This window comes from Pseudophryne corroboree, chromosome 7 (assembly GCF_028390025.1).
Source record: "Pseudophryne corroboree isolate aPseCor3 chromosome 7, aPseCor3.hap2, whole genome shotgun sequence".
In the NCBI taxonomy this organism is placed as follows: Eukaryota; Metazoa; Chordata; class Amphibia; order Anura; family Myobatrachidae; genus Pseudophryne; species Pseudophryne corroboree.
In genome coordinates this window covers 2,865,056-2,878,738 of record NC_086450.1, presented here as the reverse complement: position 1 = coordinate 2,878,738, position 13,683 = coordinate 2,865,056, and the positions used below count along the sequence as shown (strand labels likewise).

Here is a 13,683-nt window from a genome sequence, read left to right as displayed (position 1 = left end):
GTCTCATCTATTTCTTCATCAGCGGGTGAGGCTGTCTCCAAAAGCACGGTTGTCTCTCCTCTGGTGGCTCAATTCGACTCATCTGTTGGAAGGAAGGCGGAATTGGACTCTCCTCACCACAGACGCAAGTCTGCGAGGCTGGGGGGCGGTGACCCTGGAACGTCAGTTTCAGGGACGCTGGTCGATGCACGAATCCGCTCTTCCCATAAACATTCTCAAGCTACGGGCGGTGTACAACGCCCTGCTTCAGGCACATCACCTGCTTCGCGGGCGGGCTGTCAGAGTTCAGTCCGACAACGCCACAACAGTAGTGTACATCAACCATTAGGGCGGCACTCGCAGTCATGCGGCAATGCGGGAGGTCACCAGCATCCTCCTCTGGGCAGAGGAAAATGCTTTGGCCTTGTCGGCAATCTTCATTCCAGGGATGGACAATTTGGAGGCCGATTATCTCAGCCGTCAGGACATGCACCCGGGGGAGTGGTCTCTCAATCCCCAGGTGTTTCGTCAGCTGGTTCACCAGGGGGGGAGACCACAGATCGACCTCATGGCATCCAGCTTGAACCGTCAACTGCCACTTTACTAATCTCGGACGCGGGATGCGGCGGCCGAGGATGCCCTCACGGCTCCTTGGAACTTCCGGTTTGTTTACCTTTGCTTTCCTCCTTTCCCGTTGCTGCCTCAGGTTCTACAACGCATCAAGAGAGAAAACACGCTGGTCCTCCTGGTGGCTCCAGATTGGCCGCACAGGACTTGGTACTCCGCCCTACAGCTGTTGTCAGTAGCGGAGCCTTGGCCCCTGCCACTGCGCGATGATCTGCTACAACAGGGTCCTTTTCTTTATCCAGACTTACGCAGGCTACGTTTGACGGCGTGGCTATTGAAAAGGCCATCTTGAAAAGGAAGGGGATTCCTCGTTCGGTTATTCCTACTATACTTCAGGCTAGAAAGTCAGTCACATCGTCTCACTACTACCTCATTTGGAAGGCTTATGTAGCCTGGTGTGAACGTCGGGAGTTTTCTCCTTCAGTTTTTCGTTTGGCCCGCCTTCTCAGTTTTCTGCAGGGCTAAGACTGGGTTCACTAAAGGTTCAGGTCTCTGCTCTTTCCGCTTTCTTCCAGAAGAAATTAGCTTTGTTACCGGAAGTTCAGACCTTCTTTCAGGGGGTTCTACGAATACAACCTCCCTTTCACCCTCCGACGGCACCATGGGACCACAATCTGGTCCTCTCTTTTCTGCAGTCTCCGTTATTTGAGCCTCTGGAGTCAGTTGAGATGAAATATCTCACCTGGAAGGTGGTCCTTCTACTGGCTCTGGCTTCGGCCAGACGGGTGTCGGAACTTGGGGCCCTATCTTGTCGCCCTCCTTACCTGGTTTTTCATGAAGATAGGGCTGAGCTTCGTACTCGCATGTCTTTTCTCCCGAAGGTGGTGTCCGATTTTCACATCAATCAGCCACTTGTGGTTCCGGCCCTCTCGGCGGACTCACCGGATTCGAGATCATTGGATGTTGTCAGGGCGCTCAAAATCTATGTGGATAGGACTTCAGCTATTCGGAAGTCGGACTCCTTATTTGTTCTGTACGATGCTGCCCGTCATGGATGGCCGGCTTCTATGCAGACGTTGTCCCAATGAATTCGGCTGACCATCAGACAAGCTTATTTGGCGGCTTCTTGAGTGCCTCCATCTTCAATTTCGGCGCACTCTACGCACTCTAAGGGGCCATCGTGGGCGGCCGCCTGCGGGGTCTCCGTGACTACTTTATGTAGCGCTGCTACTTGGTCGGGCCGACATACTTTTGTCATGTTTTACAAGTTTGACACTTTTGCGGCCTCTGCGCCACAGTTTGGCCGAGCGGTTTTGCAGGACTCTCAGCGCTCTCCCTCCCGTCTTGGGAGCTCTGGGACGTCCCCATTGTATCTGCACTCCAGTGTCCCCTAGCGGATGAAGGGGAAATCAGGATTTTGGTACTTACCGATAAATCCCTTTCTCCGATTCCACAGGGGCCACTGGACGCCCACCCAGCGCTTTCCTCCTTGTTTTTTTCACTTCACGGTTTGCAGATCACTCAGTGACTGCTTGTTTTGTTCAGGTTAACCATTTTCTAATAGGTTTCCAGGTTTACTTAGTGTTATCCTGGTTTACATGGCTTGCTAACCTCCTCTACCTTAACGGGGTCTCTTCCAGCTTTCCTCGGGCACAGTTTTAGGTAGACTGGCTTGGAGGGGAGACATAGTAGGGGAGGAGCTAGCCACATTGTTAAAGTTTTAGTTGCCAGCTCCCAGTTACTGCCTACTATATCCCCATTGACTGCTCTCCAGTGTCCCCTGTGGAATTGGAGAAAGGGATTTATCGGTAAGTACCAAAATCCTGAATTTCCAGTGTTTGGGAGCAAATGATCGATTGTCATTTGCTCTCATCCATTACTAGATTTTCATTCCAACCAGGCAGATAATTGTACATTGTATGCCCAGCTTTAGAGTGCAGCAGAGAATACAGCGAGGTACTAAAGAAATTAGCTAGGAGCCTTCAGGGAAGAATAGCAAACCAGGTTGAGCACAGAGCCGAGACACTCGCCTATGAACAGCAACTTAAAGCACTGGCAGTGTTACCATGATCCAAACACCTTTTAAAGGGAGCGACAAGCCAGGATTGGCTGAGAAACTCAGGAGAACTGCCATTGGCTAGAATACATGGTTTTGGTCTCCAACATGGCGGCGCCCAGAAATGCAGACACACATGGAAGCATTTGTCTAGGGATGGCCATCGGCGGGTTATCCATCGATAGTTATCGATGGATAACCACGATGGTGGGAAACCATCAATAAAGTAACCATCGACAGTTTCAGGTTTCGATAGTCAGCCCTACTTTAGTATTGAGCAAGTCGCGGACCAATCAGAGCCCTGTGAGTATGGCTTCACGGGTGTCACCCTGGACAGAGAGAAAAAAATTCAATAGCTTCTTATCAACAATTGTGGGAAATCATCTGGTTCTCCCTCATCGATGGTAGAAGTTTAGACCATCGCTAGCTGTCCCTGCACTCCGAGCTCCAGAGCTGCCCACACCAGTCACTTCCCCCTGCCTCCAACAGGAGAGATGACCGGCCACCTGCTGCCGCAGCATCGCCAGCACCCGGACCAGCACTCCTGGAGATCCCGCGCCGCGGGTAAGTCCCCAAACCCTGACAATACTAAAGACTTCCTGCCTCTTATTTACCATACATTTCCCTATATCTATTATGGGGCCTGGGGTGTTTTAACAGAGGAGGGAGTCCCTGTGTAGATTCCGGGTGGCCCTCTCCTCTCCCCGCTGCAGTAGGCTCCAGCATTGTCCTGCAGTCTACAGCGCATTCGCAGGACTCCGGAAACATGGAGCCTAATTTCACTACTTTGCATGCACGGTGGCCATTTTGGCTGAGATTTTTGCTGTGGATGCTGCAGCCATTGTGGGACTCCAGACAGGTAAGTATTAAAATATGGGTGTAATGTGTGCGGTGTGGGCCCATATGCACCCCACGCATTGCACCCATTATAGAAACAACTATGTATCACGTTCTCTTCAGGTGAAATCATGCGATCATCCCATGAACAGAATACCTGCAATGATGTCTCTTTGTAAATAGCGCCATCCGCTCCTGGCTGGAACTGTTTAGTCCATTTTGGCTTTGCAAGTTGTCCACGTTTGTCACAGGTGCCTTGAACTGGCTGCGGACGTCTTCAGGGCGTCGGGACCGGGAAAGTATGGAATACCATAAGACTGAAATCAGTATATTTCTCTTGTCTGTCTCTGTATATTGGAGCAAATTCAGTAAGAATCGCAGGTAGCGATTCGTACGTAATTTTTGCTGAGGCGGTGTGGGCGTTTGCGCAGCAGGCCTTTACTGCGCATGCGCCCGCATTTTCTGCATGGGGGCTGCAGAAAATGCGATCGCCTCTGCCTATCAGGCAGAAGCGGTCGCGAAGCTGAAGGGGGGCGACAACGCTCCGTTTTCTGGGAGGAAACGGAGCGTTGCGGGGGCGTGCCAGCCGAAACGGTGGGCTGGTACGCGCGAAAGGGAGTGGGGGGGTGTGTGGTTCTCTTTTCTGTTATTAATAATGAACTTACCAGTACATTCGCCCCAGCACAATTTTTTGCAGGCCCTACTTACCTGAGAAAACCAGCCCTGGTGCCACTGGCCTGGGTCTGTCTGGCTTCACGGGTGGGTGGACCCCTACACTGCAATAACCACATCTATGGTTCCAGCAGCCGAGGCCGGCGATGCCCACTGCTGGATACCCCAAAATTAGGGCAGACCCACATCAGTTATCCCCTGAGTTTGGGGTAACCAGCACTGGGCTATATGTGCAGGGTTGGTTAGGAAGTTGAGGGGGTTCCACACACTTTTTATATTTTGCAAACTACAAGTCTCAGCCAGCAAGTCCAAGGACCCAAGTACTGTATACATTATATATGTGTGTGCAGAGTACCGTCAGCTGGGCAGACAAGTTGGACGGTTGATGGAGTGTATGGCAGCTTTACCATCTGTTCTCCTATATCCATACCTGTTATCACTGCCACCGATATAGCTGCCGTCTCCTGCTTCTGGTTTCATGTTGTGACATTACCTGTCTTGTATCGTTGTGCAGATGGCGCACATCTCAGAGACTGTCTGACTCTAGGACCACCAGCCGAGGATCCAGCAAAGTAAGTGACATTACTCAGCACTAGCATCAGTCATCTCCCCTGTGTGTAATGCTCAGACGCTCTCTATCAGCTACATATAATGCCATCTGCACCACTTCTACATTACTCAGCGCTAGCATCAGTCATATCTCCCTGTGTAACGCTCAGACGCTCTCTATCAGCTACATATAATGCCATCTGCACCACTTCTACATTACTCAGCTCTAGCATCAGTCATACTCCCCTGTGTGTAACGCTCAGACGCTCTCTGACAGCTACACATAATGCCATCTGCACCACTTCTACATTACTCAGCTCTAGCATCAGTCATACTCCCCTGTGTGTAATGCTCAGACGCTCTCTATCAGCTACATATAATGCCATCTGCACCACTTCTACATTACTCAGCTCTAGCATCAGTCATATCTCCCTGTGTGTAATGCTCAGACGCTCTCTGACAGCTACATACAGTATAATGCCATCTGCACCACTTCTACATTACTCAGCGCTAGCATCAGTCATATCCCCCTGTGTGTAACGCTCAGATGCTCTCTATCAGCTACATATAATGCCATCTCCACCACTTCTACATTACTCAGCTCTAGCATCAGTCATATCTCCCTGTGTGTAATGCTCAGACGCTCTCTGACAGCTACATATAATGCCATCTGCACCACTTCTACATTACTCAGCTCTAGCATCAGTCATATCTCCCTGTGTGTAATGCTCAGACGCTCTCTGACAGCTACATATAATGCCATCTGCACCACTTCTACATTACTCAGCGCTAGCATCAGTCATATCTCCCTGTGTGTAACGCTCAGACGCTCTCTATCAGCTACATATAATGCCATCTGCACCACTTCTACATTACTCAGCACTATCATCAGTCATCTCCCCCTGTGTGTAATGCTCAGACACTCTCTGACAGCTACATATAATGCCATCTGCACCACTTCTACATTACTCAGCACTAGCATCAGTCATATCTCCCTGTGAGTAATGCTCAGACACTCTCTACCAGCTACATATAATGCCATCTGCACCACTTCTACATTACTCAGCACTAGCATCAGTCATCTCCCCCTGTGTGTAATGCTCAGACACTCTCTATCAGCTACATATAATGCCATCTCCACCACTTCTACATTACTCAGCTCTAGCATCAGTCATCTCCCCTGTGTCTAATGCTCACATGCTCTCTGACAGCTACATATAATGCCATCTGCACCACTTCTACATTACTCAGCTCTAGCATTAGTCATATCCCCCCGTGTGTAACGCTCAGACACTCTCTGACAGCTACATATAATGCCATCTGCACCACTTCTACATTACTCAGCACTATCATCAGTCATATCTCCCTGTGTGTAAAGCTCAGACGCTCTCTATCAGCTACATATAATGCCATCTGCACCACTTCTACATTACTCAGTGCTAGCATCAGTCATATCCCCCTGTGTGTAACGCTCAGACGTGCTCTGACAGCTACATATAATGCCATCTGCACCACTTCTACATTACTCAGTGCTAGCATTAGTCATATCCCCCCGTGTGTAATGCTCAGACACTCTCTGACAGCTACATATAATGCCATCTGCACCACTTCTACATTACTCAGTGCTAGCATCAGTCATCTCCCCCTGTGTGTAACGCTCAGACGTGCTCTGACAGCTACATATAATGCCATCTGCACCATTTCTACATTACTCAGCTCTAGCATCAGTCATACCCCCTGTGTGTAATGCTCGGACACTCTCTACCAGCTACATATAATGCCATCTGCACCACTTCTACATTACTCAGCACTAGCATCAGTCATATCTCCCCCTGTGTGTAACGCTCAGACGCTCTCTGACAGCTACATATAATGCCATCTGCACCACTTCTACATTACTCAGCACTAGCATCAGACATATCTCCCCCTGTGTGTAACGCTCAGACGCTCTCTGACAGCTACATATAATGCCATCTGCACCACTTCTACATTACTCAGCTCTAGCATCAGTCATATCTCCCCTGTGTGTAACGCTCAGACGCTCTCTATCAGCTACATATAATGCCATCTGCACCACTTCTACATTACTCAGCTCTAGCATCAGTCATATCTCCCTGTGTGTAACGCTCAGACGCTCTCTGACAGCTACATATAATGCCATCTGCACCACTTCTACATTACTCAGCACTAGCATCAGTCGTATCTCTCTGTGTGTAACGCTCAGACGCTCTCTATCAGCTACATATAATGCCATCTGCACCACTTCTACATTACTCAGCGCTAGTATCAGTCATATCTCTCTGTGTGTAACGCTCAGACGCTCTCTATCAGCTACATATAATGCCATCTGCACCACTTCTACATTACTCAGCACTATCATCAGTCATATCTCCCTGTGTGTAACGCTCAGACACTCTCTGACCGCTACATATAATGCCATCTGCACCACTTCTACATTACTCAGCTCTAGCATCAGTCATATTTCCCTGTGTGTAACGCTCACACGCTCTCTGACAGCTACATATAATGCCATCTGCACCACTTCTACATTACTCAGCTCTAGCATCAGTCATACCCCCGTGTGTAATGCTCACACGCTCTCTATCAGCTACATATAATGCCATCTGCACCACTTCTACATTACTCAGCTCTAGCATCAGTCACATCCCCCTGTGTGTAACGCTCAGATGCTCTCTGTCAGCTACATATAATGCCATCTGCACCACTTCTACATTACTCAGCACTAGCATTAGTCATCTCCCCTGTGTGTAATGCTCAGACGCTCTCTGACAGCTACATATAATGCCATCTGCACCACTTCTACATTACTCAGCACTAGCATCAGTCATCTCCCCCTGTGTCTAATGCTCACACGCTCTCTGACCGCTACATATAATGCCATCTGCACCACTTCTACATTACTCAGTGCTAGCATTAGTCATATCCCCCCGTGTGTAACGCTCAGACGCGCTCTGACAGTTACATATAATGCCATCTGCACCACTTCTACATTACTCAGCACTAGCATCAGTCATACTCCCCTGTGTGTAACGCTCAGACGCTCTCTATCAGCTACATATAATGCCATCTGCACCACTTCTACATTACTCAGCTCTATCATCAGTCATATCTCCCTGTGTGTAATGCTCAGACGCTCTCTGACAGCTTCATATAATGTCATCTGCACCACTTCTACATTACTCAGCGCTAGCATCAGTCATATCCCCTGTGTGTAACGCTCAGACACTCTCTACCAGCTACATATAATGCCATCTGCACCACTTCTACATTACTCAGCGCTAGTATCAGTCACATCACCCTGTGTGTAACGCTCAGACGCTCTCTGACAGCTACATATAATGCCATCTTCACCACTTCTACATTACTCAGCACTAGCGTCCATCATATCCCCCTGTTTGTAATGCTCAGATGCTCTCTGACAGCTACGTATAATGCCATCTTCACCACTTCTACATTACTCAGCGCTAGCGTCCATCATATCCCCCTGTGTGTAACGCTCAGACGCTCTCTGACAGCTACATATAATGCCATCTGCACCACTTCTAAATAACTCAGCTCTAGCATCAGTCATATCTCCCTGTGTGTAATGCTCAGACGCTCTCTGACAGCTACATATAATGCCATCTGCACCAATTCTACATTACTCAGCACTAGCATTAGTCATCTCCCCCTGTGTGTAATGCTCAGACACACTCTACCAGCTACATATAATGCCATCTGCACCACTTCAACATTACTCAGCTCTAGCATCAGTCATATCCCACTGTGGGTAATGCTCAGATGCTCTCTGACAGCTACATATAATGCCATCTGCACCACTTCTACATTACTCAGCTCTAGCATTAGTCATATCCCCCCTGTGTGTAACGCTCAGACACTCTCTACCAGCTACATATAATGCCATCTGCACCACTTCAACATTACTCAGCTCTAGCATCAGTCATATCCCACTGTGAGTAATGCTCAGATGCTGTCTGACAGCTACATATAATGCCACCTGCACCACTTCTACATTACTCGGCACTATCATCAGTCATCTCCCCCTGTGTCTAATGCTCACACGCTCTCTGACCGCTACATATAATGCCATCTGCACCACTTCTACATTACTCAGCGCTAGCATTAGTCATATCCCCCATGTGTAACGCTCAGACGCGCTCTGACAGCTACATATAATGCCATCTGCACCACTTCTACATTACTCAGCACTATCATCAGTCATATCCCCCTGTGTCTAATGCTCACCTGCTCTCTGACCGCTACATATAATGCCATCTGCACCACTTCTACATTACTCAGCTCTATCATCAGTCATATCTCCCTGTGTGTAATGCTCAGACACTCTCTACCAGCTACATATAATGCCATCTGCACCACTTCTACATTACTCAGCTCTAGCATCAGTCATCTCCCCTGTGTGTAATGCTCAGACACTCTCTACCAGCTACATATAATGCCATCTGCACCACTTCTACATTACTCAGCGCTAGCATCAGTCATCTCCCCTGTGTGTAACGCTCAGACGCTCTCTGACAGCTACATATAATGCCATCTGCACCACTTCTACATTACTCAGCGCTAGCGTCCATCATATCCCCCTGTGTGTAACGCTCAGATGCTCTCTGACAGCTACGTATAATGCCATCTGCACCATTTCTACATTACTCAGCACTAGCATTAGTCATATCCCCCCATGTGTAACGCTCAGACGCTCTCTGTCAGCTACATATAATGCCATCTGCACCACTTCTACATTACTCAGCACTATCATGAGTCATCTCCCTCTGTGTCTAATTCTCACACGCTCTCTGCCCGCTACATATAATGCCATCTGCACCACTTCTACATTACTCAGTGCTAGCATTAGTCATATCCCCCCGTGTGTAACGCTCAGACGCGCTCTGACAGCTACATATAATGCCATCTGCACCACTTCTACATTACTCAGCTCTATCATCAGTCATATCCCCCTGTGTGTAACGCTCAGACTCTCTGACCGCTACATATAATGCCATCTGCACCACTTCTACATTACTCAGCGCTAGCATCAGTCATCTCCCCTGTGTGTAATGCTCAGACATTCTCTACCAGCTACATATAATGCCATCTGCACCACTTCTACATTATTCAGCGCTAGCGTCCATCATATCCCCCTGTGTGTAACGCTCAGACGCTCTATGACAGCTACATATAATGCCATCTGCACCACTTCTACATTACTCAGCGCTAGCATCAGTCATCTCCACTGTGTGTAATGCTCAGACACTCTCTACCAGCTACATATAATGTCATCTGCACCACTTCTACATTACTCAGCTCTAGCATCAGTTATATCCCCTGTGTGTAATGCTCAGACACTCTCTACCAGCTACATATAATGCCATCTACACCACTTCTACATTACTCAGCTCTAGCATCAGTCATATCTTCCTGTGTGTAACGCTCAGACACTCTCTACCAGCTACATATAATGCCATCTGCACCACTTCTACATTACTCAGCGCTAGCATCAGTCATATCCCCTGTGTGTAACGCTCAGACGCTCTCTGACAGCTACATATAATGCCATCTGCACCACTTCTACATTACTCAGCGCTAGTATCAGTCATATCTCCCTGTGTGTAACGCTCAGACGCTCTCTACCAGCTACATATAATGCCATCTGCACCACTTCTACATTACTCCGCTCTAGCATCAGTCATATCTCCCTGTGTGTAATGCTCAGACACTCTCTACCAGCTACATATAATGCCATCTGCACCACTTCTACATCACTCAGCACTAGCATCAGTCATATCCCCTGTGTGTAATGCTCAGACGCTCTCTGACCGCTACATATAATGCCATCTGCACCACTTCTACATTACTCAGCTCTATCATCAGTCATATCTCCCTGTGTGTAATGCTCAGACGCTCTCTGACCGCTACATATAATGCCATCTGCACCACTTCTACATTACTCAGCGCTAGTATCAGTCCCATCACCCTGTGTGTAATGCTCAGACGCTCTCTACCAGCTACATATAATGTCATCTGCACCACTTCTACATTACTCAGCGCTAGTATCAGTCACATCACCCTGTGTGTAATGCTCAGACGCTCTCTACCAGCTACATATAATGCCATCTACACCACTTCTACATTACTCAGCTCTAGCATCAGTCATATCTCCCTGTGTGTAACGCTCAGACACTCTCTACCAGCTACATATAATGCCATCTGCACCACTTCTAGATTACTCAGCTCTAGCATCAGTCATATCTCCCTGTGTGTAACGCTCAGACGCTCTCTACCAGCTACATATAATGCCATCTGCACCACTTCTACATTATTCAGCGCTAGCGTCCATCATATCCCCCTGTGTGTAACGCTCAGACGCTCTATGACAGCTACATATAATGCCATCTGCACCACTTCTACATTACTCAGTGCTAGCATCAGTCATCTCCACTGTGTGTAATGCTCAGACACTCTCTACCAGCTACATATAATGTCATCTGCACCACTTCTACATTACTCAGCGCTAGCATCAGTTATATCCCCTGTGTGTAATGCTCAGACACTCTCTACCAGCTACATATAATGCCATCTACACCACTTCTACATTACTCAGCTCTAGCATCAGTCATATCTTCCTGTGTGTAACGCTCAGACACTCTCTACCAGCTACATATAATGCCATCTGCACCACTTCTACATTACTCAGTGCTAGCATCAGTCATATCCCCCTGTGTGTAACGCTCAGACGCTCTCTACCAGCTACATATAATGCCATCTGCACCACTTCTACATTACTCAGCGCTAGCATCAGTCATATCCCCTGTGTGTAACGCTCAGACGCTCTCTGACAGCTACATATAATGCCATCTGCACCACTTCTACATTACTCAGCGCTAGTATCAGTCATATCTCCCTGTGTGTAACGCTCAGACGCTCTCTACCAGCTACATATAATGCCATCTGCACCACTTCTACATTACTCAGCTCTAGCATCAGTCATATCTCCCTGTGTGTAATGCTCAGACACTCTCTACCAGCTACATATAATGCCATCTGCACCACTTCTACATCACTCAGCACTAGCATCAGTCATATCCCCTGTGTGTAATGCTCAGACGCTCTCTGACCGCTACATATAATGCCATCTGCACCACTTCTACATTACTCAGCTCTATCATCAGTCATATCTCCCTGTGTGTAATGCTCAGACGCTCTCTGACTGCTACATATAATGCCATCTGCACCACTTCTACATTACTCAGCGCTAGTATCAGTCACATCACCCTGTGTGTAATGCTCAGACGCTCTCTACCAGCTACATATAATGTCATCTGCACCACTTCTACATTACTCAGCGCTAGTATCAGTCACATCACCCTGTGTGTAATGCTCAGACGCTCTCTACCAGCTACATATAATGCCATCTACACCACTTCTACATTACTCAGCTCTAGCATCAGTCATATCTCCCTGTGTGTAACGCTCAGACACTCTCTACCAGCTACATATAATGCCATCTGCACCACTTCTACATTACTCAGCGCTAGCGTCCATCATATCCCCCTGTGTGTAACGCTCAGACGCTCTCTACCAGCTACATATAATGCCATCTGCACCACTTCTACATTACTCAGCGCTAGTATCAGTCACATCACCCTGTGTGTAACGCTCAGACGCTCTCTGACAGCTACATATAATGCCATCTGCACCACTTCAAAATTACTCAGCTCTATCATCAGTCATATCTCCCTGTGTGTAATGCTCAGACGCTCTCTGACCGCTACATATAATGCCATCTGCACCACTTCTACATTACTCAGCGCTAGTATCAGTCACATCACCCTGTGTGTAATGCTCAGACGCTCTCTACCAGCTACATATAATGTCATCTGCACCACTTCTACATTACTCAGCGCTAGTATCAGTCACATCACCCTGTGTGTAATGCTCAGACGCTCTCTACCAGCTACATATAATGCCATCTACACCACTTCTACATTACTCAGCTCTAGCATCAGTCATATCTCCCTGTGTGTAACGCTCAGACACTCTCTACCAGCTACATATAATGCCATCTGCACCACTTCTACATTACTCAGCACTAGCGTCCATCATATCCCCCTGTTTGTAATGCTCAGATGCTCTCTGACAGCTACGTATAATGCCATCTTCACCACTACTACATTACTCAGCGCTAGCGTCCATCATATCCCCCTGTGTGTAACGCTCACACGCTCTCTGACAGCTACATATAATGCCATCTGCACCACTTCTACATTACTCAGCTCTAGCATTAGTCATATCCCCCCGTGTGTAACGCTCAGACACTCTCTGACAGCTACATATAATGCCATCTGCACCACTTCTACATTACTCAGCACTATCATCAGTCATATCTCCCTGTGTGTAAAGCTCAGACGCTCTCTATCAGCTACATATAATGCCATCTGCACCACTTCTACATTACTCAGTGCTAGCATCAGTCATATCCCCCTGTGTGTAACGCTCAGACGTGCTCTGACAGCTACATATAATGCCATCTGCACCACTTCTACATTACTCAGTGCTAGCATTAGTCATATCCCCCCGTGTGTAATGCTCAGACACTCTCTGACAGCTACATATAATGCCATCTGCACCACTTCTACATTACTCAGTGCTAGCATCAGTCATCTCCCCCTGTGTGTAACGCTCAGACGTGCTCTGACAGCTACATATAATGCCATCTGCACCATTTCTACATTACTCAGCTCTAGCATCAGTCATACCCCCTGTGTGTAATGCTCAGACACTCTCTACCAGCTACATATAATGCCATCTGCACCACTTCTACATTACTCAGCACTAGCATCAGTCATATCTCCCCCTGTGTGTAACGCTCAGACGCTCTCTGACAGCTACATATAATGCCATCTGCACCACTTCTACATTACTCAGCTCTAGCATCAGTCATATCTCCCCTGTGTGTAACGCTCAGACGCTCTCTATCAGCTACATATAAT

The 13,683-nt window shown here is 47.8% G+C and overlaps 2 protein-coding genes across 2 annotated transcripts in view; one reads left to right on the top strand and one right to left on the bottom strand.

The window, feature by feature from the left end:
• The window catches only part of LOC134944063 (caspase-8-like), a 314,204-nt gene that overhangs the window by 95,308 nt on the left and 205,213 nt on the right, over positions 1–13,683 (bottom strand). The window lies entirely within an intron of this gene.
• Positions 1–13,683, top strand: part of FLACC1 (flagellum associated containing coiled-coil domains 1) — a 120,967-nt gene that overhangs the window by 15,251 nt on the left and 92,033 nt on the right. Inside the window, exon 3 of the mRNA XM_063932242.1 lies at positions 4,626–4,683. Within this exon, the coding sequence (XP_063788312.1) occupies positions 4,626–4,683 (58 nt within the window). The remainder of the gene's footprint in view (positions 1–4,625; positions 4,684–13,683) is intronic.